The 22,228-nt window shown below is 40.2% G+C and overlaps 1 protein-coding gene and 1 long non-coding RNA gene across 4 annotated transcripts in view; one reads left to right on the top strand and one right to left on the bottom strand.

Moving 5' to 3' along the window:
• Positions 1–202: 202 nt before the first annotated feature.
• The window catches only part of PEAK1 (pseudopodium enriched atypical kinase 1), a 99,098-nt gene continuing 77,072 nt past the window's right edge, over positions 203–22,228 (bottom strand). For all 3 annotated transcript variants that reach the window (XM_083871330.1, XM_083871329.1, XM_083871331.1), the window contains 2 exons: positions 16,472–17,220; positions 203–7,593 (listed from right to left, as the gene is read on the bottom strand). In XM_083871330.1, coding sequence (XP_083727456.1) covers positions 6,436–7,593; positions 16,472–17,220 — 1,907 coding nt within the window. In that variant the 3' untranslated portion in view covers positions 203–6,435. The remainder of the gene's footprint in view (positions 7,594–16,471; positions 17,221–22,228) is intronic.
• LOC310914866 overlaps positions 19,557–22,228 on the top strand; it is a 53,165-nt gene continuing 50,493 nt past the window's right edge. Inside the window, exon 1 of the long non-coding RNA XR_014591114.1 lies at positions 19,557–19,721. This is a non-coding gene — a long non-coding RNA (uncharacterized lncRNA). The remainder of the gene's footprint in view (positions 19,722–22,228) is intronic.

Consider the following 22,228-nt stretch of genomic DNA (forward strand, 5'->3'; position numbering starts at 1 on the left):
CTTCTGGGACAAATGCCAGAGGTGGGAGGTGGGGCAGTGTCCAGAGCACTGGCTGGAGTTGGGATGTGGGGCCTCACCCAGGTGTGCACCTGCCACTGCTGCTGCAAACCCAGCTGCTCTTGGAGTAAAACCCTGCGCTGCACTGCCCATGCGCATTTGCCTCAGAAATACACGGTTTTGTCTAATTACCTAGGAAGGGAGAAAAATTAGCCAACCGCAAGTTTGATTTTGAGTGTAGTAAAACTAGTTTATTTACACAGTAACATGAATGCCACAGAGTACACAGCAAAGTACCACAGCAAACCAGAGTGTAACTGCCCCTGATCACAAAGGAAGGCTTGAAGTTTATATACTTATTTATATAAAAATGTGTAAATATCAATATGAAGCACCAGATAAAGCAATGCAACCAGGAATTCCAAATACAAATTACCCACAACAATGGAACTGAAAATAGAAATAAAAAAAATTCCCTTATTCAAGGCATTTAAAGAAATCCCATTTATGAAAGTCCACTGATTTTGGAGTCCCTAATTTAAAAATAAATTTCCCTCTTTTATTAAAAACAAGAACAAATTCTTAAATGCTCAGCATAATTAAGTTTCAAAAGAAAAAACCCAAGGATTTCAACTGCAAAACCTTCTAATACCAACAATCCAAAGAACAAGGAAACAGAAGTTTTGAGTCATTTTTGAAGAGGTGTTATTTATGAAATGACTATATTAAAATTTACACACTCTTAAAATATATATTATATATACAATATATAATATATATATATATTCAAGCAAAAAGGGGCAAAGAATACTTTTGGGATATAAAATTCATATACATACATATATATTAAAACATGCCCACATGCACTCATATATATATGTATGTATATATATATATTTATGAACAAATATTTCTTCCATATAAAAAAAAAGTCCAACCTCTTCTAAATCCCTGAAATCTTCCCCTTAAATTTATGGAAAAAAATCTTTATAGTCTGAAGTACAAACCAAATTCTCAAATTCTGTAGAGTGATAAAATGCTTATGTACAGGTAAGTTGAGTATTTCATTTCTCATTGGCAACTGCTTGATCTGAAAGCATTCTGTGGTTTCCAGGTAAATGCTGAGTGGAGCACCAATGCAAGGAGACTTACAGGAAATTATTTAAATTACATTCTACACCTACTCAAAATCACCATCCTTCTAATACTGCATCCAAGTGAGTAAGAAAATCCATACAAATGTCCACCAGAAATTCTCTGCAACACAGCAGGGAAAAAGACTTGCTCCTTCTTCTGGAGTTGAGGGTGCCCTTAAGAAATTTCTCCCCAGTGTTTTGAAAAGTATTTTTTGTGTATTCTTCTCTTGAAGTCTTTGTAATCCACATGATTGTTTACAGAATATTTCCACAGGTGTATTTTTATAGAGGTATTTAAAATTCTATTTTGTACTTCTTTGATGTTATCTTACTGCATAACTAAATCACAATCACATCTCCCTCTGCGCTGGCTGAAGGGCTTTGATTGTGCTCTAGGTCTTACAGGAGTTTTAACAGAACCAACACCACCTCTGCAAAAGCAGAGTAAAACTGATGGTCTAGTCATGCAGTTAAGTACTGTTTGTACTGAGAAAGGCAATTTGGAAAAAGGGGGGGGAAAGAAAGTGCATTAAAAGGTCTGACTCAGTTTCTATTGTATCCCTCAGAAAACTTAAAATTGATTTAAATAAAACCAGGATTATTTAATTTATATTTACATATGGATTTGTTATTATAAACAAACAAACAAAAATAATTCAGATGGGAATCTCAGCACAGGAATTCAGAAACAGATCAATTTTATTTCAGCAGCAAATATATGTTAAAATTAAGGACCTACAGTGTGAAGCTGCTGAATAAATTCTGCAAGTAGCTGAACCCTAACACTCATATTTTATTTAAATAACATATTTTTCTCTAAAACACATAGGAATTCTCTTGTGTTAACATGTCAAGATAATCCATTCATACCTTGTGGGTGGGATGTGTGGAGCATAAAAGATTTAAGGTGGAACATTTTTGTAAACGCTACCTGCACTCTTCTCTGTGGGGCAGCAACATGGTATCCTGGCTGGAGTTACTGATTTCATAGGTCTGAATACTGAAGTGACACCATGCTTCTGTATTTGGACATTCCAGGGGCTCCAGAAGAAAATTCTGGACTCCCTCATTCCTAAAAATTTGTAGGCAAGCTTTTACTAATAGAGTCTCTTTATATTCACCTGGTTATTCATTTTGACTGGATCAGATCTGAGGTTTGACAGATAATTAGTAATTTCCATTTAAGAAATACAAAACTAACCCAGTTTCCACACCATCTCAGGAGCAGTTCTTTTAGCACTCCTGTTTGAAGAGAGGTTTGCATTTCTCCCTACAGCCCAAGGGTGGTGTGCAGCACCCACCACCCACAGCAGGAGCAGCACATTTCCCCCTGGCGCTGCTCCCGGACCGAGGCGATCCCTCCCTGGGCAGCGCGGAGTGTCTGCAGCAGATTGTCACAGCAAGAGGCTTCTCCTGGTGCCTCCTGGTCAGGCTGGAAAAACTCACTTGGTATCCACTGTTCATCTCCCTCTGCGCGTCAGAAATTTGAAAGCCCACAGTTTTGTTACTTTGTTACTACTTTCATTATGCTGTACTACAAGCAAGGTAAAGGAACCCATTCCCACAAATCTTATGGAATAGATCAACCCAGTATGATACAAAGTACAGCATTTAATTTTGTAAAGTCTTTTGCATCTTTACATGGACAATATTATTTCTAGGGCTGTTATGAAAAGAATAAGATTTCCACCAAGTGACCAGCTACATTTCAGGTTTTTGACAAGGCACTAAACATTGTGAATCCAATCACTGTGCTCTCTCTGTAATACTAGAGAGGGTTTTAATGGCTCTAAAAGGATCAGAAACCACTCATCGTAATTCTTCAAATGAGCATTTGATTTTTCCAGAAATTAGTTTCCACTGGAAAAATCTTTAGAGCTCATGTTAAAAATATTTGAATGACAGCTTTTATTAATAGAAAAATATATATTTACAGTCAATACTGTTATCTTAGATTTGCAGCTCTTCCTATTTCTTGAGCTCAACTGAAAGTGCGACATTGCTAAAAAGAAATTCAAGATCTGTGCACATATTCAAGTACGTTCTAACATGCACAGCCAGGGGTTTTGTTCCTGCCATACACAGGATCCTGTTACAAACAGAGCGGGTTTTTTTCCTTTTGCTTAGCAATTATGCTGTAGCATTCTTAGGACTTGTTTACAATCAGTTTAATGCATACATTCTTGTGTATTTACGTGGCACAATCTGGTGCCAGGATGGAGAAACCACCACAAACACAGTTGCATCAGTTATGGGCAGATCTGCAAAGTCAGCGTTGAGCTCCTCAAGGAAGAGCTCAGGGCCCAGATCAGGTTTGATTACATTGACCATTCTTTCTTTTTTAAAGAAAAAAACCACACAACATTACAAATTGCTAAAGTTTACCCAGTGCTGCACAAGAGAGAGGTTGGTAGTGAACATCTATCCATGCTTGATTATACTGCAGAGCTAAAATGAGTATTGTTCATCACAAAAGATACAAACTGAAATTAGATAGCTAGAGATACAAAGGCGTTGGACCAGCTGCATTAATACGTACGGTTGTACAACATTCAAAATCCAACTTTGCATGTGCGTCTTGACATCCAAGTGACAGTGGGAACACGTCCCTAAACATGGGAACACCCAGAAGCTTCAAGGGATCACCCCACTGCAATGCCAGGTGGTCCAAGAGTTACTCCTATGCCTATCTGAGCTAGCTGAGAAGTCAGGTGCACACACACACACTATGGAACACAAAACCAGACCACAGAGAACAAGAAGCCCACTGGCAGCTCAGCACACGGTCACTAATAGCTGGTGGGTAGTACACGAGTGACTTGTCATGCTTGGTATATGTGAACTATGGGAGCATTGCCCTCCTGTGTCCAGATAAAGCAGGGCTGTGCTGAACAGGAGATTCTTTGTAAAGGTTCTTCTATGAGCTGCTCAGCAGTAGTGTAGAAACTTTCTTTCCTGATGTAGAGGAAGTACTTCAACTACATACATTGCACTTGGGCTTTAATGCACTGTCCGGTTTTTCTGCATCAATGCCGCCATCCTAACCTTTTTGCCAAAAAGAGAAAGAAAAACATACATATCACATTAAAATATATTATCCTTATCCTTGCCTGATCCTTCACTGATACAGGTGAATCAAACAAAATCATCATCATCATAAATTTCAAAAAAATCTCTAGAAAGGTCACAAAGAGAGTCTATACTATGGCACAATCGATGTAGGCTTCCACACGCTATTCAGCTGAGCTCTGAGAGATGCCAGAGAAGAATAATACAGACATGTCAACCCCTCGATGTATGGCGTGGATCCAGAGCTACTTTGCTGACTTTAAGCCTGCAGGACTGTTTGTTCAGTTTCCACGCATCTGGTCCAAGAATGCATATGCTGTATAAAGTGGCTATTTGTTTCAAGGCTGAAGTGAATTGACTCCTCACAGTTTTAACAATTAAAATGGAACAGCAATCCATAAAAAGAACACATGGTTATCTCTGCATTTATGTGCCAGGAAAGTAAAGGAAGGGGCTGCAGATCTAGCATTGGGTAAAGGCTGGTGTGTAAAGTGAACACTGTAATGTACAGCTTTAAAAAATAATACAAGAATTGCACATAGATCCATAGGAGAGAAGCACAGGCTCATAACTAGAGCTGTCTGCTTTCTATCACCCGGGTCAGAATGTTTGAGATTGCTTTTCCCCCTGCATCCAGATCCGTTCTTCAGAGCAACTCAGGAAACAACTCCTAGCCTAGCAATACTGAGCAAAGATATTGTCTCTACAGAGGTTCCATGAGAAATGGCTGTTAGGGCACAGAAGGAAGTCAGCAGTGGCCTCTAAAAGTGAAAAAGCTCCTTCAAGTTGAGGTTTTAAAAATTCTGACTCTTCAATCCTCACTAATTCCTGCTCTAGTCCAAAACTCTGTCTGTGAGGCTCTTTGAGCTCTTCTGACAACATTCCATTTTTAGGGTGTTGTCTATAGTAATATTAGAAAACACTGGTTACAACAGACAAGAGATGGGCAGCCAAGCAAAGCTGCAGGAAATGTGGTTCACAATGCTGTTGGTCATGGCTGCCAAACTAAACAGCTCCCTCAATAATTAAACAACAGTGTTTTTGCCCCCTTGTTTTTACCCTTCAGAAAACTGTGTCTGCAGTAAAAGTGTCTCCATGTTGCCTGTTAGCTACACACAGGCAACCTCTAAACATTTCTATCTCCTGCCAACAAACCTGCAGAGCCAATTTCAGTCTCACTTTGCAGTATGGCATAAGTGACAAGAGCAGACCAAAACAAAACAGAAGAGGTGGCTTTTATTTTCATCCCTGATTCATAGCACTGATTGTCAGAGAAGGCTATGTACGTCCTATCCATTTCAAGTCAGGCTTTAGTGCTTTCTGTGATGGAAGGGGAATTTCAATGGCCCACCATGTGTTGTATTGTTGTATAAATGTGGTTATGGCTACAATACATCAACAGTTGAAAGGTGAAAGTTGCCTAGGAAACAGCATAGACAAAGTATGCATATTCTGCTTTTTAACGCAGATGCAGGTCTCAAGCTAAGGGTCTGATTAAGGCAGAATTGATGAAATTGCAGATCCATGGTTAGAAAGGGTATGGGTGGGCAGTGAGGCAGAGGAGGAGGGAAGAGGACTGAACACAGATGGTTACTGCTCACTGACACTTGCTGTGGTCAGCAGGAAAACCACATCTTGGGACAAAAGTACTGATGGTGTAAAGTGTAAGAGAAAGAACAGGATCTGTTCTGAGAGCAAAGGAAAGAGAAGCACAGCCTGCTTGTGGGGGACTGACTAAGCTGAGAGGAAATGTGTGGTATGTGGAGTGAAAGCAAATGAGTGTTTTGTGGCATGGTGGATAATTCATCTCCCATTCACCACTAATCTGTCTCTTCTTATGGTCACTGCTATTCACTAATCAATGGTATGTAGGAAATGACAGAAACTACCCAGAAGAAGAGGGCAGGGTAGTTTGTTTACTACAGTGGTAGAAATAGTGGTATCAAAGCTTGTTCTCCTTTTCAGCCAGATATGAATTGAGTTACATACTATCTGATCCAAATGCAGTCGTGTATGTGATCAATCCCTAGAAAGCCTGGCAAAAAAGTAAAGTTTCTGTCATACTTGGTACAGGATGCAATTTCTCCAATTAGAACCTATTTGCTTAGAGTTGCTGGCTTTGATGTCTAGGCTGTTTTGTAACAATTGTACAAAGTGTGAGCCCTAGTGCAAGCTGGAGTGAGGGCTGGGACAGAGGTGGGGATGCTTTCATGAAAAGCAACAGGCTCTACAACTAGTGCTGCTTCATGAGTCTCACAATGCGCTGAAGTGAGTCTGTAGTGGCAAAAGCCAGATATTGACAACAAAGCCAGTCTTCCAGAATAATTCCACAGTCCCTCTCCAAGGACTTCTCTGCAAACTTGATCATCAGCAGCGTCCTTTTTATATCGAGCCAGTTCTGAAGTATAGCTTCTCTCCGTGAGGGGCTGGAAGATGTACTGAGAGCATGGAACAAATCCTCACGTGGACCCCAAAGCAAACACTGAAGGATTCCTTTGGCTTCTGATATCAAGATCCTCTCTGAAGGGTTGGGATTCAGCAGGCAACTGGCAAGCTGTTGAAGCCCTTGAGAGTAGAGGGAACGGCAAGGAATCTTGGGGAGATCAGCACAAGTGTACTCCTTCTCTTTCAGCTCTGGATTCTCATCAAAGGGATTGGGTAAGTGCAGCATTTCATAGATGAGGATGCCAGTCTGGAACTCATCACACTTCTTGTACTGTGTTGCAGTGATGATTTCTGGAGCCAGGCGGGACTGATCCCGTAGGACCTCAGGATCCACCATATGACTCTTCTGCTTGGCCTGGGAGAAGTTGCTCACAATTAATCTGGCCGGGCAGGCAGTGCTGGGACTGGGTTCCGTAGCCTCGGGGCTCAGGGGGCCGCCTCCCGGTCTGGAGTGAACCAGCAGCAGGTTCTCCAAGCGCAGGTCACAGTGTGTGATGTGGTAGGGCTTCAGGTGCTCGAGGCCCAGGCACAGCTGCAGGAGCAGCAGACACACCTGTCTCTCGTACAGGTCGGGGCTCTTGCTGTGCCGCGGTGCCGAGTCCCGCACAAAGTCAGCTACTGTCAGGTGCGGCACCTCCCGTGTGATCACCACCACGCGGCTGCGGGGCTTGCTGATGGTGCCCTGGCTGCTGGGGCTGTCTTTGTGGGAGGCCTCTGGAGTGGAAGCAGTGTCTCTGTTCTTCTGCTCAGCATTTTTCTCCTCTTCTTCCCGCTCTTCTTCTTCAACATCTGGTGCGTCGTCATCCTCCCACGGAAGGAGACGAACTGGCACTTCGGCAAGGAAATGGCCACAGTCCTGCTGGATGTTAAAGTTGATTGCCAGGCTCTGCCGGATAGACAGGCTGTGATAATACTGCTGGGATTCCTTCGCCTTGCTCTTACAAATCTGAGGGAGAAATAAACAGAAGAGACATAATTCTTTAATTTCTAATTCTGTAACTTTTTTTTTAATATGTACTTTGTTGATGGGATCTCCTATCTAGGCTTAAACATGCACAATGAACATTTTTTTAATGAACTGACATTGGCAGACTGTCTTAAGGCACCCAAACAATTTTCATTGGCTAGTAAGCAACTGCAGAGCAATACATGCAGGCATCTCTCCCTCTGCACAGATGATCCAATGGAAAATATAATTCTGGTTTTTAATCAGAACAGCAGCTGATACATGGTAAATACACGGCAAAGCTTTTTTACAGTTACTAGTTTATCAGTATCATTTTATTGCAAGCTTTGTGTGAAGCTTGAACAAGATAAAAATAATCAACAGCAGTACGGGATACAAAGAAATATGCATGAAGTATTTGATCAAACACTTGTACATGGCTGACTTATCATGGCATAACAAGTCAACCCCTGTCAGCTGGGCGACTGATGTTTGCTCCTTGCCCACTGGAGCTGAAATCCATGAGCTCCAGCAGCGTGTCTGCTGTGAGGGGTGTATGTGTGCATGGCACAGCCTGCTGCCAGGCAGACTCGGCTCAGGTGATGAATGGACAATCATTAGAACGTGGTGCCTTAATTGCTTTCAATCAACTATCAAGATCCAAAGCATATGGTTTGGTTTTTTGCCATATATAGGTATATTTATATCCAGAAGTATTTTATTGATATATACATTATCAACATAGCAATTATCCTTACTAATTGTTTGCACTGCTGTAACAACTGGCAGCTCTAACCCCTGAAAAGTCACTGGAAAAGCCCTATTAGGGCCTCTGTTTCTAAGGCATTTACTGATTAAAATTACTAAGACTCAGCTGTGTTGACCTTTGCATATTAACCTTAGTTCTACTAAATTCAGAGAGATCATTCAAAGCATGTAAGGTTAAGTGTATGTTTTAATTTTTTACATGGTTTGAGTCTAAATATTCACTTGTTATAATGCACCAACAGGTTTTAAGTGCAAAGCTCAGAGAAGAAAAAAGAGGAAGTCATCTCTCTCCAGATGAAATTATAGCTTCCTTTAGTTCATCTCTGAAACCAAGGAAACCAAGGAAAGACTAACTAAAGTTAGTACAAGTCAGCATTTGTTATACACAGTCACCACCACCACCACCAAGAAACTCAGATCTCATCCTAGCCCCAAATGTAAGCATTAGGTGACTTTTCTTCCTGTTTCTCATTTTCCCCTTCTCAGAACTTCTGCAGGTAAGTTATAAACCTACCTTTCAGTAATGCATACATTAATATTTCATATTTTACATGCTTATGTGGTTAAGAAATAGAAATGCGAGATTTAATCTTTTATGGTACTTGACCAGAAAACTGCATTGTCAGATAAACATAGGAACTCAAACAAAAGTTGTACCAACATTGATTGTCCTCTTGTCTTTGAGACTGTGCATATTTCCATACTTCACAAGCACTTACATTTCCCTACTCATTATATACACTAAAACTGCCTGTTTATAACTGCCATAGACACACAAAACTGATTTGAAAAATGCATTTTATAGTCAATTTTATTTACAAGAGGAGATGTTGATCTTTACCCTGTTTATACAGTGGCTTTTGCTCATTTAAATTCAAATGTATTTGTCAGAGGTGAAGTGAGTTCTCAGTGGCACCTGTGCCCCGTTCCCTTCTCTCAAGGGTTATAGAATCAAAAATATAGCAATAACCTTTGAATTACATAGGAAAAGAAAATGCCAGCTGATTTTCTTTGAGACTGAAGTCCCCAGATTGATTAAATACTTAATACTGCACAGAAGACAGAACTAGAAAAACTACACAGACAGACCCATATATATGTGTTGAATGTACACAAATGGTGCATATCAGATCTGACTGGGAGAAGAGATTTAAGGAAAACAAAACTGTTTCATCTTCTATGCCCTCCAATCAAGTCTGTGGCCTTTTTCTTGCACAGCCAGCCATGGGAATACTCAATTCCAACTGCAGAAAAGGTTCAGCATGTTGTAATTCAGCCTTTAGTTTTTAAAAATACTTAAATGACCTAATTGAAAAATAACCAAAAGCCAACTCATTCTGAAAGATTTTAATTTTAAAGTCAAGTTTACTTCCTGACAAAAAATGCTGAGAACCACACTTGGCCTTAGCTACTGCACTCTATTTCTTCATCCATGGAGGATTTCTAGTACCACCAGTCAGCTAAAACTGATATTCTGCAAGGAATATATACTCCACGAAGTATGTGCTCTGAAAACAATGTACACTTCTTAGTTTGGTAAATATAAGGCTTTTTAAAAAGTTTATGAAAAGAATTTCTCCTTGTCAACAGAAAAAGAAAAGCAAAATAATCAAGACTTTTCCTAGTTTCCAATTTTAGCCCTAGGCAACCTCTTTTCCCTACTTACTTCAGAGAAAATTCTCAAATTTACTACTATTTCAGTTAAAATTGGAGATAGGATCTGTACCTCTCAAAATCAGCTTTGATTCCCTCATTTTAGAAAGCACGGCCAATCCCAGAACTGTGAGAGTACAGAAGCACACCTTCATCCATGCTCTACAGATGTGATAATGCTTTCTTCTAATTTAGAAATGACTGGCCATGCACATCTGCATCCAAAGGCATCCAGCTGTGGGTGCAGAGGACATTTTTCCTGAGCCAGTAGCCTGCAAGGCCAGTCTCATCTGTTTGGTCATCCCTGAGAAATGCCTCTCCAGGCTACTAAACCCACTGCAAAACAGTTCTGCTTCTCTGTCTTCTTTATCTTTCTTCCCACTATTCAATCCTAAGCCAATTTTACTTCAAATTAAAATGACAGACCTTCTCCTTGCTGATTAGCTAAAAACATGATTCTGGATTCCCATCCTTGAACATGATACCTTTATAACTGTGGAAAATGTAACTTTTTCCATCTTTTTTTTACTTTTGAAAATACTCAGCCCTTACTTGTCCTATCTTTATTTCTGATGCTCTGATTTGTGTTGCTCTTTTCTGGATTCTCCCCATGTATTACATCTTTCTGAAGAGTGTATCCTATAATGAATTCAGTATTCCAGCTGAGACCTCTCCAGCATTCAGCAGAACAGAGCTTTGTGTACAATGATCCTCAAACACTTTGTAGGAAGAATAAGTTGCATTACTAACTCTATGTGTTCTTGAAAACATTCAGAGCAGTGTCCACTCTCAAGTGTGAAGCCACAGCAGGGCCAAACTTTCCCCCAAATCAGTTCTTAAATATCAGGTCTTGCTTCAGACTTCTCTCTGTATCATTAAAACAGAATTTAAATTATCAAGCCAGACATGAAATACTAAATAGTATCATGATTAAAACCAATACTAAAATGACTGTATTCATTAAAAGAGATTTTCCCTCCTTATTGTGCTGTTAAGGAATCTAACCAATATGGGGAAAAAAATCTCTAATCCCACAAATGGCCAGTAGTGATTGGCCACGAATAGCTTTTGGACACTTGCAGTTCTCTTGTTTAATACAGAGAAGTAGATGGGTACACAAACCTGCATTCAGTATCTACAAAGACAAGAGAACTGAGATCTGATTCGAGATGTATTTTCTGCTTCTTGCTTTTTGTTTACGAACACCGTGAAATGAGAAGGGGAAGAGGCAGCTGGGTTATTACAGGCTGCTTAAATTGCTGACTACACAAACACTAAAATTTGTCCACTGGGCACTCTGCAATTGTCAGGAGGAAGGGAAAGCTGGGCTGTCTTGAGGCAGCACCCAAACTCAGAGTGTGATAACAAATCAGACACCTGTCTGAATTCATAAAGCAGTTTCCAGAAGACAGACCTGCAGTAATCTGAGGTTCCTGTAAGTGTCCTGTAAGCAATTCTTCAGGAAGTGCTGGGGTTTTACATTGCACTGTTCAGATTCTTTTACATTGAAGGTTCTGCTCAGAAGTCTATTTTATACTACCATTTTGCAATAGAGTAGTGAATACTGGTGATTAATATCATCAGTGGATAATTATTCTCACCTAAGCATTTTGTGCTGGAATAACTGCACTATCACCTAAAACTACCATCTGAATGACCATCAAATGAAGATTTAAAACTTTCAAAATGGTTTGAGCTGGAGTCTAAGTTATGTGACTAAAGTCACTTTTTACATTTGAAAAAAATTAGGGAACAAATTGACAAATTGTGCAATTTATTTGCCTCCCTAGCAAGTATTTTCAACTGCTGGTGAGGAATTGCTAAAGGAGTGCACACAGAACTGCTTTTCTGCTTGTGGTGGTTAATTCTGTGTCAAAACTGGGAAAAAATATACAGTCTAGTTTCCTTTGCATTTTTAAAGCTTTTGTCTGTTCCAGCCATCTACTCAAAAAGATGGAAATCCTGTTGCCTTTTACATATAGAGTATGCTGAATACCTATTTTTTGGCACAGGAAGAAAGGGTGAAAATACTTTGACTAGAACACTAACACAGAAAGTAGGACCAAGCAGTCATTTACCATTTGCTTTAATGAAATACATCCAGCTGAGCTATGAAGATATGGTATGTGATAAGAGCTGAAAGGAAGGTGTTGATAAGGGCTTGGCCAGCCTTATTTCATGAGCTGATAAAGAGCTGGTTGTTCAAAAGATGAAGCAATGTTGGTGAAAAATCCTTCCATATGATGCAAGAAATGAGAAAAAAAGGAAAGTATAAGTAGGAAGGAATGCAAAGTATCCATCTTCCTTTTCACTGGAATGCACTGTCATCATGTATCTTTTCTTTAATGCATCCACATGAACTAAATGTCTGTCACATTTATGGGGACAGGACAGGTTTCTTCATATCCTGCCATTTCAATTTTCCTCAGTGCTCCCAGCCCAAGAAGCAGGATTTGAACGTTTCAGAGGTTCTACAAAATGTTGTGCATTAGCTTCTCTTTTTCCTTTATGAGTCCTGTAGCCTACTGTGCCATCAGCTTTCCCAGCAGGGAATCTCATTTCCACTCTGTCCTATGCATTTTACACGGCGTCAGTGAACTTAAAGCACGATGAATATTGTGGGAAAGGAATTTACAAGCGCTGAAAATGAGAAACACAGAAGATCACAAAGACTGTACCATCTGTGCCACTTTGTTGTATTGCACCGAGGGACAACTGCAAATGAAATTCAGTGTAGAATGAAAGCTTGCTAATCCCAAATTGATAGCTTGTTCTTGGCACAACCTTGTTTTCCAAGGAGGCCAGTTTGATCTCTGATTGACCTCATTTTCTTGATCTGGCCTTGGAATAGAGCTTTGACTTTTTAACGATGTGCCAAAACACAGAATTCTATTCTGCTGTGACTGAACTGGGGATGGGCTGGAAGTTGAATGTACATTGCTTTGTTTTGATCTGAAGGAAGAAGTTCTGGGACAACCTTTAACAGTGCTTCTGATAGGAAGCTCCACTAGGAAACTGAATTACCAAATAAAACCACCTTAGCACACTGTGACAAACTAAACATGACTAGAAATAATTGTCAGCTGCAATATGAAACTGGCAGCCAAGTTCAGCCCATTGCTGCTTACTTCTGCATTCCTGTTTTGTATCTGGGACAAGAACCTTACCAGGAATCCCAAGGTTTTACTGCTAGGAGAACTTCCGCTGCCCTGATAAGCAATAAATTCAAACTGCTCCTTCTGAGCTGTTTGCACCTTTGCAATTCCTGTTACCCCATGTGACCAGCATTGCCACACGTGCCCGTGGCCAGAGCCAGCTGGGTTTTATGGCTGTTTTTCTGTGTGGACTCTGAATCATGGCTTCTGTTAGTCAGCCTGTGATACTGGACAGTGTCTGTTTTGAGAGTTTAATACTGAAAGTGGAAGTAGTTTATGTCACTGACACAGTAGTTATATTGTCTATTATTCCTTCTGAGTAATCTAATTTATTCATTTATTTTTTAATAAAAGACGTCCCTGCCACATCAGTGCCTTATTCAATTTGTGTCAAGACACTAAGAACAGAACTCATCCAATCTGCTGTGTCCAAAGAGCTGGTGCTCTGGGCTGCTTTTACTTTGGTGTAACCTTTTCACCACATATTTGGAATTACTGATAAGACTGTGGTTTCAGGGGAGTGTTTATCCATATTGCCCCAGATCCAACTGCTTAGAAGGTGGTACTGCACTTAGGTGAAAGAAAAACAACTCAGGGTCTGGAATTTTATGGAAACCTTTTGTGAAATGGAACTTATATTTTTTCATTTGGAAAAGTACTTCTCTGATCACGACTTATGTACTGGTTTTATTTCTGATGTTTCAGTCAAAATAATTTCCACATGGTTTCCTGCAGCTATTTTTGTACTGGGTGTTTACTAGCAGATTAGGTGAGAGTTGAAGTAAAAAACATAATAAAGTGCTGTGAAACAACACACTCCTATGAATGTTTCCTCTTATATCCACCCCAACAGAAAAAGTTGTGCTTGTTCTCCACCAAATTTATCAGAGCGTCTTTTATTGGTGAAACCACCAGAATGTAGAAGTGGACTGGTACATTCACCTCTACAAATCATTAATTGTTATAAATTTAATTCAGCAGTAGATAAATGGTCAAAGCTGAATTTTTAACAATGCTTTTGTAATTTTACTTTTGGAGACAGAGTATGAAAATGCCAATTTTATGTATCATGACTATTAGCACTGTTTGAGGGTGAATCTCTAATTTTCTACAAAGAGAGTAATAATTAAAAAAATGTCATTATGACATTGTTTCTCAGATCTAATATTAAAATTATAAAACTTAAGAACTGTCTGAATTGTTAGCTAGTGTTGCTTGGGTAGTTATGCAAAATTCAAAAGAGCTACATTAATTTACACCATCCAGAGATGTGGCTCTGGATACGCCTTCAAAGTGTATTTCTAACACTTGATCCAAAATAACAGGAAGACTGTTTTGGATTCAATTGGCACACCAGTAATTTTCATCTCACTGCTTTTTCCACCCTGTTTTGAGGATGAGGGATTTAAAGTGGCAGGAAGACATAGGTTATTTGTTGAAGGTAGATTACTATGTAATTTGGCTCACACAAAAAACACCCCTGGTAGTAAAAACTAGCGTATTTGTTAAAGCTAAATTCCCCAAATCTCTGTGTAATGAAACAGCAATCTGTGGTTATGAGCTTTTGGACAAATCTGATCCTAGACCTATGGCTTGTAAGTCAAAGATCGACTTGGGGCTAACTCCTTCCTCTATCACATTAAGTGCCAGAGGGGATATTTTCAAGAGGAACTTTTCCTCTCATCCTAGCAGCACAACAGTTCCTGGTGACCTCCAGCTCAAGGATATTTTGTGGATACTTCACTCACATCTATTACAATGCAATAAACCTTGTTAGTCAGAGAACTATTTTTAAGACACCTGAGTTATGAAAAAGAAAATTTAGCACCTATTTGACCATGTTGCACTGCTGTTCTTTCTTCTCTCTGGCTTTCTACAAGGAAAATGTATTTCTGAGGACAGGAGATAACAGAACAATGACACAGGTCTTGCCTCTCAGGGAATACTTTAAAGGCACATCCGTGATGTGCAAAGAGATATCACATTAGTGATTACTCAAACCTGCCTATATAGAAAAATAACACTTTGGACCCTAGAAACAATTCTTTTGCATCACTGTATTAAAGCAAAACCCTCCAAGCCAGCAATGAATATGCCAGATGCTGATTCTGAACCACAGTTGATTGCCAGATATGCTCAAGGTCTGATTCTTCCTTGGCCCCTCAGTACCACTGGACATGGCAGCTCCAAGACATTTGTATTTCATTTCACATCTTTTCCAATAAGAAGTCCTTAATGCAATATAAATGGTTAGACCCAGATATCTGCATTAAAAAGATACCTTTTCAGGTTTCAGAAAAACATATTAGCTACACCAATCTTACCTTTCATTTTTTTATCCCTTACTTGTAAACAGTCATGCGGGAGTGGTAACAACATTTTGTTCTGTAAAGCACCACCCTTGTGAGAATGTCAAATATAAGGAATAACAGCTCAGGCCTCACACATCTGTGTCAGGCAATAAATGTTTTATCTCAGTTTCAACAAGGAGGAGTCAGTAGTTCAGTGATTTACTCAAGGTCACACAGGAAGCCTGACAGTGCTAGGAGTCTCATCTGTCCTTCTCACTATCTTCCTACCAGATAAGCATTGAGAAATGCAGAGATACAGCATTCAGAAAGAACAAGCTATAAAAAAAATTCCATGAAATAACAATATCTGGTGAGATAGCTGCCAGCTAGGCGCTCATATATTAGCAGTAAATCTAGTAAATCTTATTTCTTTAAATGAGTTAGTTGAAGAACTTATAAGGCAAAAACTGATGGCTAGGCAGAGCTTTTGAAAGGCTGGTAATGAGCACTGGTGAAAATCTAAGACCTTGTATGGGAACAGAAAGGTCTATTACCCTAGAATTTACATCTAAAATTACATGGCTCTGAAAATGGAGAACTTTTCCATTTTTTAGGAAAACTTTCCTAACTAGGAGTAATGATTTAATTTCCTCTGCATGCAGGAGAATCAAAGAATTTTGTCATTGAGAGTTTCCAAAAAACTGCCGACACACAGTAAAATAATACAGCTTTTTCTTCACAGTGTCATTAAGCTATGACCGTAGTAAAAACTAAGATGTGTTGATTTCTCTTTCAGTCATTTTGGAGCTGCAATAAAAACATATGCAATGAAACAGCAGATACCAATGCCACAAATGGGTCTGGACAGAAGGAAGAGCCTGCACCTTGGGAATCTTACTTCTCACCCATCTGCCAGCAGTAGGCCCTATCACTACTGGACGTGGTGCAGAGTATGGCTGGTGTCACATTTTGCACTGACTCCTTGTGTTACGGTTTCTCAGGCCCTCTTACCTTGACTGCGTAGTTGTTGAGGGGATCCTTGGCGTAGGAGGCGGGGTAGTAAACGGCGTCGCCGGCCTCGCAGCACGGCTTGTCGCTGGTGAGCCGGAAATCGGACCAGCTGTCCACCCCAAAGCGCAGCTGGTCCTTCTGCCCCGCCATGAACAGGTCTTCACATTTCAGTGCCAGCTTCTTCAGCGAGTCAGCGTGCAGGCTCCGGATCTTCCCCACCACCTCCTCTCTGTTCTCGATGCCTCGATAAAGTGCTTGTCTCTGCGGCTTCTGCACGCCTCGGCCCTGCTTGGCCTGGGAGAGGCGCCTCCCCGTCAGGGACTCCATGCTGTTGGAACACCGGTCCTTAATACTGATAGTGGTTAGGCTGGAAACACTGTTGGTTGCTGAGGTGGTTGCCCTCAGTTTCTCTGTCGGCCTGTCCAAGGAATCTCCCGACTCGTTGTCCAGGACCTTGAGCTCCAGGCTGACTGAGGAGCAGGCGCTGCTCGCTTCCCAGTTGGTGTCAATGTCATAAGTGGGATTGGCCATGATGCACAGGTTGTTCTCCAGAGCCTGCTTCTGGAGATCTCGGGGTGTTGGCTCTGTGTTAGCTCTCAAAATTGTTTTCTTTGGCAGTGGAGGTGGTGTAGGCTGCAAGTTGTTCACTGTCTCCTGGTCTTCCAGTCCTCCAAAGGCAATGGCATCATCCAAAGCTCCCTTGGGCTGCCTCGGCTGTTTTGGAGGGATCATGGCTGCTCTGGACTGCCCTGTGGAATAACATAGTAGTAAGAGAAGATTAAAGTACTTCATATGTGCTGCTCCTGTTTGCACTCTGCAAAGAAGTTTAAGGCAAAAAGACCCCAAAACCTTGACTCGGACCCACCCCCCAATATTTCAAAACCCCTAGATATATTTATGAAAAGATGAACTAATTAGAAAATAAATTACCAAATCATCATAATATATATCTAATTAATCAAGCCAGTCTTGATTTCACCTTGGCATACATATTGAAATCAGCTTCAGTGTTAGCAGTGCTGCCATCTACATCCAGCAGATCACTGACAAGAACTGCAAACAAAAATCAAACCTCAATTTGACACTTTGACTAAGTCCAGTTTCAGCAATTACACCCAGTGTCCCATAATTTCTTCTGCAGTCAGCTGACTGTAATATTGTTTCTTACTTTCTATTCAAATGTACTAAAACTAAGGGTGGATAACAGTCCACAAAACAATTGAGAAATGCAGTAGACAGGCTGAAAATTCTGTTTCGGAATGGAACCCAGAAACTGCCAGACACAAATAACACAGTTTAGGTACTTTGGTAGTTACATCAGGCAGTCAGGATTGCCCCAGCAGATTCACACAGTGAAATCAAGGAAATTAAATCAACTTTCACCCTAGTTGACAAATGTGTTGCCATCAAGAGTAGGATAACATTTTGACAGAAATAGTTTCTACCCTGCAATTAAAACTCTCATCCCCTCCCCCTGACTGTATCTTCTCTAATGCCTTTCCATTCCTTGCTTGCCATGGGTACCTTTGTTGGCAATGTCACATTCAGAGATAACCAGACCTGGCTTCACTCAAAAGATTCCAAATGATAAGTTACACATAAACTTGGAATTTCTAGTTTCAGACATTTGTGTGAATCCAGGGAAGATAAACTTCCTGTCATGTGTTTTGGATGGCTTTTATCAAGGGCAATTATGTTTCATAAGTGCCAGAGTCCTTTGAAATGCAGAATAAATAAATGGCAATAATATAATGGAGAATAAAAACTAATAAACACACAATACAAACGACCAACTCACTGCTCTGGGACAACTGAACTGTTGTTACTCATATTAAAATGAGATCCTTCCAATCAACTGCTATTTTCAGAGAAATTATTTCATGAGCTTTCTACTTCTCCTGGGAGGTTCACTGACTATCATGGTAAGGTAGGAAGCCAACTCTGACAGTTGAAAACAGCAGACCTGAAATTGATGCTCTGAATAATTGCAGCGGATCATCTTTTCTAGTAAGGGAACAGACACTATAACTGTTTGACTGTTTATAATGTGCTGAATCATAAAATCATTTAGGCAGAAAAGACCTTTAAGATCCGAGTCCAACTGTTAACCTAACACTGCCAAGCCTGCCAAATCCTTGTTAAGAGAGGACTAAACTGGAATGCTGAACCAGACTAGGGGGATCTAAGATTCAGATCTGAATTACATCACTTCAATCCATAATGAATAATTAATAACTTTACAGTTTGCAAAAAGAAAGAAATATTAGCTTCCTTTGCCTGTTAAGATATGTTGTTAGTTTTTATGAACACTACAGAACCCGAAATCCACATGGCCAGGATGTACCAAACCCTGCAATGCTGAGTTAGAATGCTGAAATACACCTCCTACTTTCAGAAGATCAGAGAGGATCATATTTTTATATATATCCACAAACAAAACAGCCTTGCACCCTGCTTTCTTAACTATTGTTCTCTTTTCAGTCATTCAGGGAGACAACATCTCAAATGAAAGTTCTATCCCTGTCTTTTCTTTAAGCTCCAGAAACCCTCAGAAGAGCCTTATTGATTTAATGATAAGCCTGGCTATTCCAATGTTTAAAAAACCAAGTTTTGAGCAGGAAATTCTATCAGTTTTGTACACACCTGATATTCAGGGAAGACTGCAAATCATTGTAAAGGTTGCTGAAAAAAATGTAACTCTTGGGGGGCTCGGGGGACCCTACTGCTCCTTTGTATTGCAGCGAGTGTTTGCTGTGCTGCAGCATCCAATTCTGGTGCAAGCTGGGCACTACAGGAATTCTGCCATAAGTTCCATTTGCAGAGGTGAAGTGTGGTATGATTCCAAGTCAAAACCAGAATTGATGTCTGCATGCCAGACACACATCCAGATGCCTTTTGCTTAATCCTCAGAGAAGTTAATTTCTACTTGGTACCCAATTTTCTTACTCATGCAATATTCGTGTCCTCTTCCCCAACTGCTCACTCTTACAAAATCTGTGACCTATGCACTTCTCTGCAGCAACATGCTGTGCTAAAGATCACTTGCCCATATTCTCCTTTTGAGTCTCTTCCCCACTCTGCTAGGACAGCCTGACTGCTGGAGTTTGACAGACACTATTCAGGAGGCAGTTTCCTAATGTGCCTTGCTTGTGGGACTCGCTAACCCAGGGATGCACAGGTGCTAGAGGGAAACAAGGAAACAGGGCAAGAGGCACATCCCCAGCAGCAGCAGCAGCGCTCTCCAGGAAAGGTAAGATTTATAACAGTGTTACTGCTTGATTCTCTTATTTTCTGTATGCTTTAATGGCTCTGTCCTCCAAAAGCCACAGAGACGAGTGTTGAGACTGCAACCAGTGTTGCTTTTGCATAGCTACTGGCAGTGTGACATCCAAACAGAATTGGAGAAGGTTTTCATAACCAGAAGTTGTTTTTTCAGATGTCTGGAGGGGGTGGCAGGTTCCAGAGAACTGAATGTACCAGTCATTCTGTAGTTACTGTTTCAAGTACTCTCAGATGAGAAAAATGATTTTGTAAAACATGCTATGTTACAGTGTAGTTTCTTCTCACAAGAACAAGTTTTCCATACTGAAATCTAACCATCTGTATACCATCCAGTTGAAAAGTTTCATGTCTGCACTGTTTCTATGCTGAGTTCTAACACTGTACATTTCTTTCATAGCCATTGGGCCAAGTCTTTCCAGCTCAGCTTTCCCCAGGCGTGGCAGGAAACTGCACAGCCTAATTTTTATACATTCATTGCCTAGCAAGGAAAAGGTTGTCTTAAATGTTGTCTCTATCAAAGGCACAAGAATGTCCTTTTGCACAGAAATACTAGCAGAGGATTAATTTCTTTTTCTTGCCTATCCTTTCCTTCTCTCCTTGCATGCTTAAACTTATCATTTCTTTACCTACTGCACAGACTCTCCAACATTGCAAGTTCTCAGCCACACTCTTGGGAGGCAAAATGAAAAGGAAGTACATGGACAATATTAAGCTACCATTTTGAGAGATCTTTGAAGTGGATTCCAGACTGCTCAATGATAGAAAAAAATTTAACTCTTTACAGACAGCAGATTTCTAGAGAGCTTCAAATAATTCTACAGTTCAAAAAGATCTTCCATTATAGAATCTCAATACACAATTTAAATATTAATGCTTAAGTTTCCAGACACCATGCAGAGTCCTGAAACCCTGAAAGACCTCTGAGATAGGAATTTAAATTTAATTTTTTGGGTAACTGATTTATCATTGGACTTTGCATTGCAGCCTACTTACGTTAGCTGCTGAAACTATCAAATCTGACATCACTCCTTAATAAACACTTATCCTGACTGATAAAAATAACCAAACCATGAAAAAAACCCCACAAATGCATCAAGTACCTTCCAACTCCTGCAAAAGCTACCAGCATGCTTCACACCCCCAATTTCAAAAAATGCTGTCCATGTATAACACTATTCTATAAAACTGTCCTGTACACAGATTTGCATTAAATCCTGCATTGTTTACACATTTATTGTTAATTTAGTAGACAAAAATCATACCAGAATGATGATATATGTCAGAGAAAGGAAAGCTAACATTTGTTAAGTGACATTGGTAATGCACCTCCAGTGCCTCAGCAATAATTTGAACTGGGCACAGTCTTTTGTGAGATGCAGGTAAGAGAAGCCTCACTTTATTTGCTTGGCGACTTGTCAGGTCTTGCTGCCCACCCTCCATTACACCATGTCAGACATTACCTGTGCTAATTATGTATTGTACACAATGCAACAGACTGATGCTATAATCACTGTCTGTCACTGAACTGTCAGTTTCCATCAACAATGATCTCACTACCTTATTTATAGCCTGACTAAAGCACTGTTTTCTGCCCTGGTCTGACTGACTGAGGCAATGCCCCATGGCAGACGCTGTGATTGGGTTTTTTTTCCCAATTTCAGCAATCACAAAGCCTAGAAACTAAGCCTCCTTTTTTTCCCATTTTTTTAGGTGTAAAGAGAGAAACAGCTGATAATGAAATAACCTATTCTTTTTAAATAACCTATTCTTTTTTCAATAGCAGAAATACTATCCTGAGTATATTGAGAATACCTTAATCTACTTACAGCCAAGCAAATTCAATCAAGTCAATTTCCCCAACAAATTCAGACAAAGAGAGAACAATTTAAAGATCTGTAAAGGAAAGGCTTTGTCTTCCTTATCATCAGGTACAGGGCTTACTTGAATTAACTTCTGTAACAATAAAAGCACCCCCTACAAAAGAAACATCCAGGGCCTCCTTTACACATTTGAACATTTGTTTCTCCATCTCGATTCAAGTGGCAGCTCCTGGATTTTGTTAAACAGTTGATACCAGAGGTCTCCCTCATCACAGTTCTGCTCAGCACATGAGCATCCACACCATGATCAAGCCAGACTCTTTCTTTGATAAGCTGGATGGATTTAGATTCTGAATTAGTCCCTATGAAGTGCTTGCCACAATACCAGGCATTTGCAAAGCTTTTCTTTAGAGCCTGTGCAATTTTTAAAGCATTTCTTAACTGTGGTCATCTGTGCCTGACTGTGACCATGGCACTCCTCCTAATCAAGTTTCCTCCTATTTCTACAGCCAGGAACACACCTTATCCTGTCATCATAGTGGGATCTCATAAAAGCCTCAACACTTTTATGTTGTACCTGATTCCTGGAGGAGAATCCTCTGTTTTGTAAGGCTTGTCTCTTGGAAGGCCAAACCAAATATATTTGAGGGCAGTA

This window comes from Zosterops lateralis (assembly GCF_965231275.1).
Source record: "Zosterops lateralis genome assembly, chromosome: 13".
In the NCBI taxonomy this organism is placed as follows: domain Eukaryota; kingdom Metazoa; phylum Chordata; class Aves; order Passeriformes; family Zosteropidae; genus Zosterops; species Zosterops lateralis.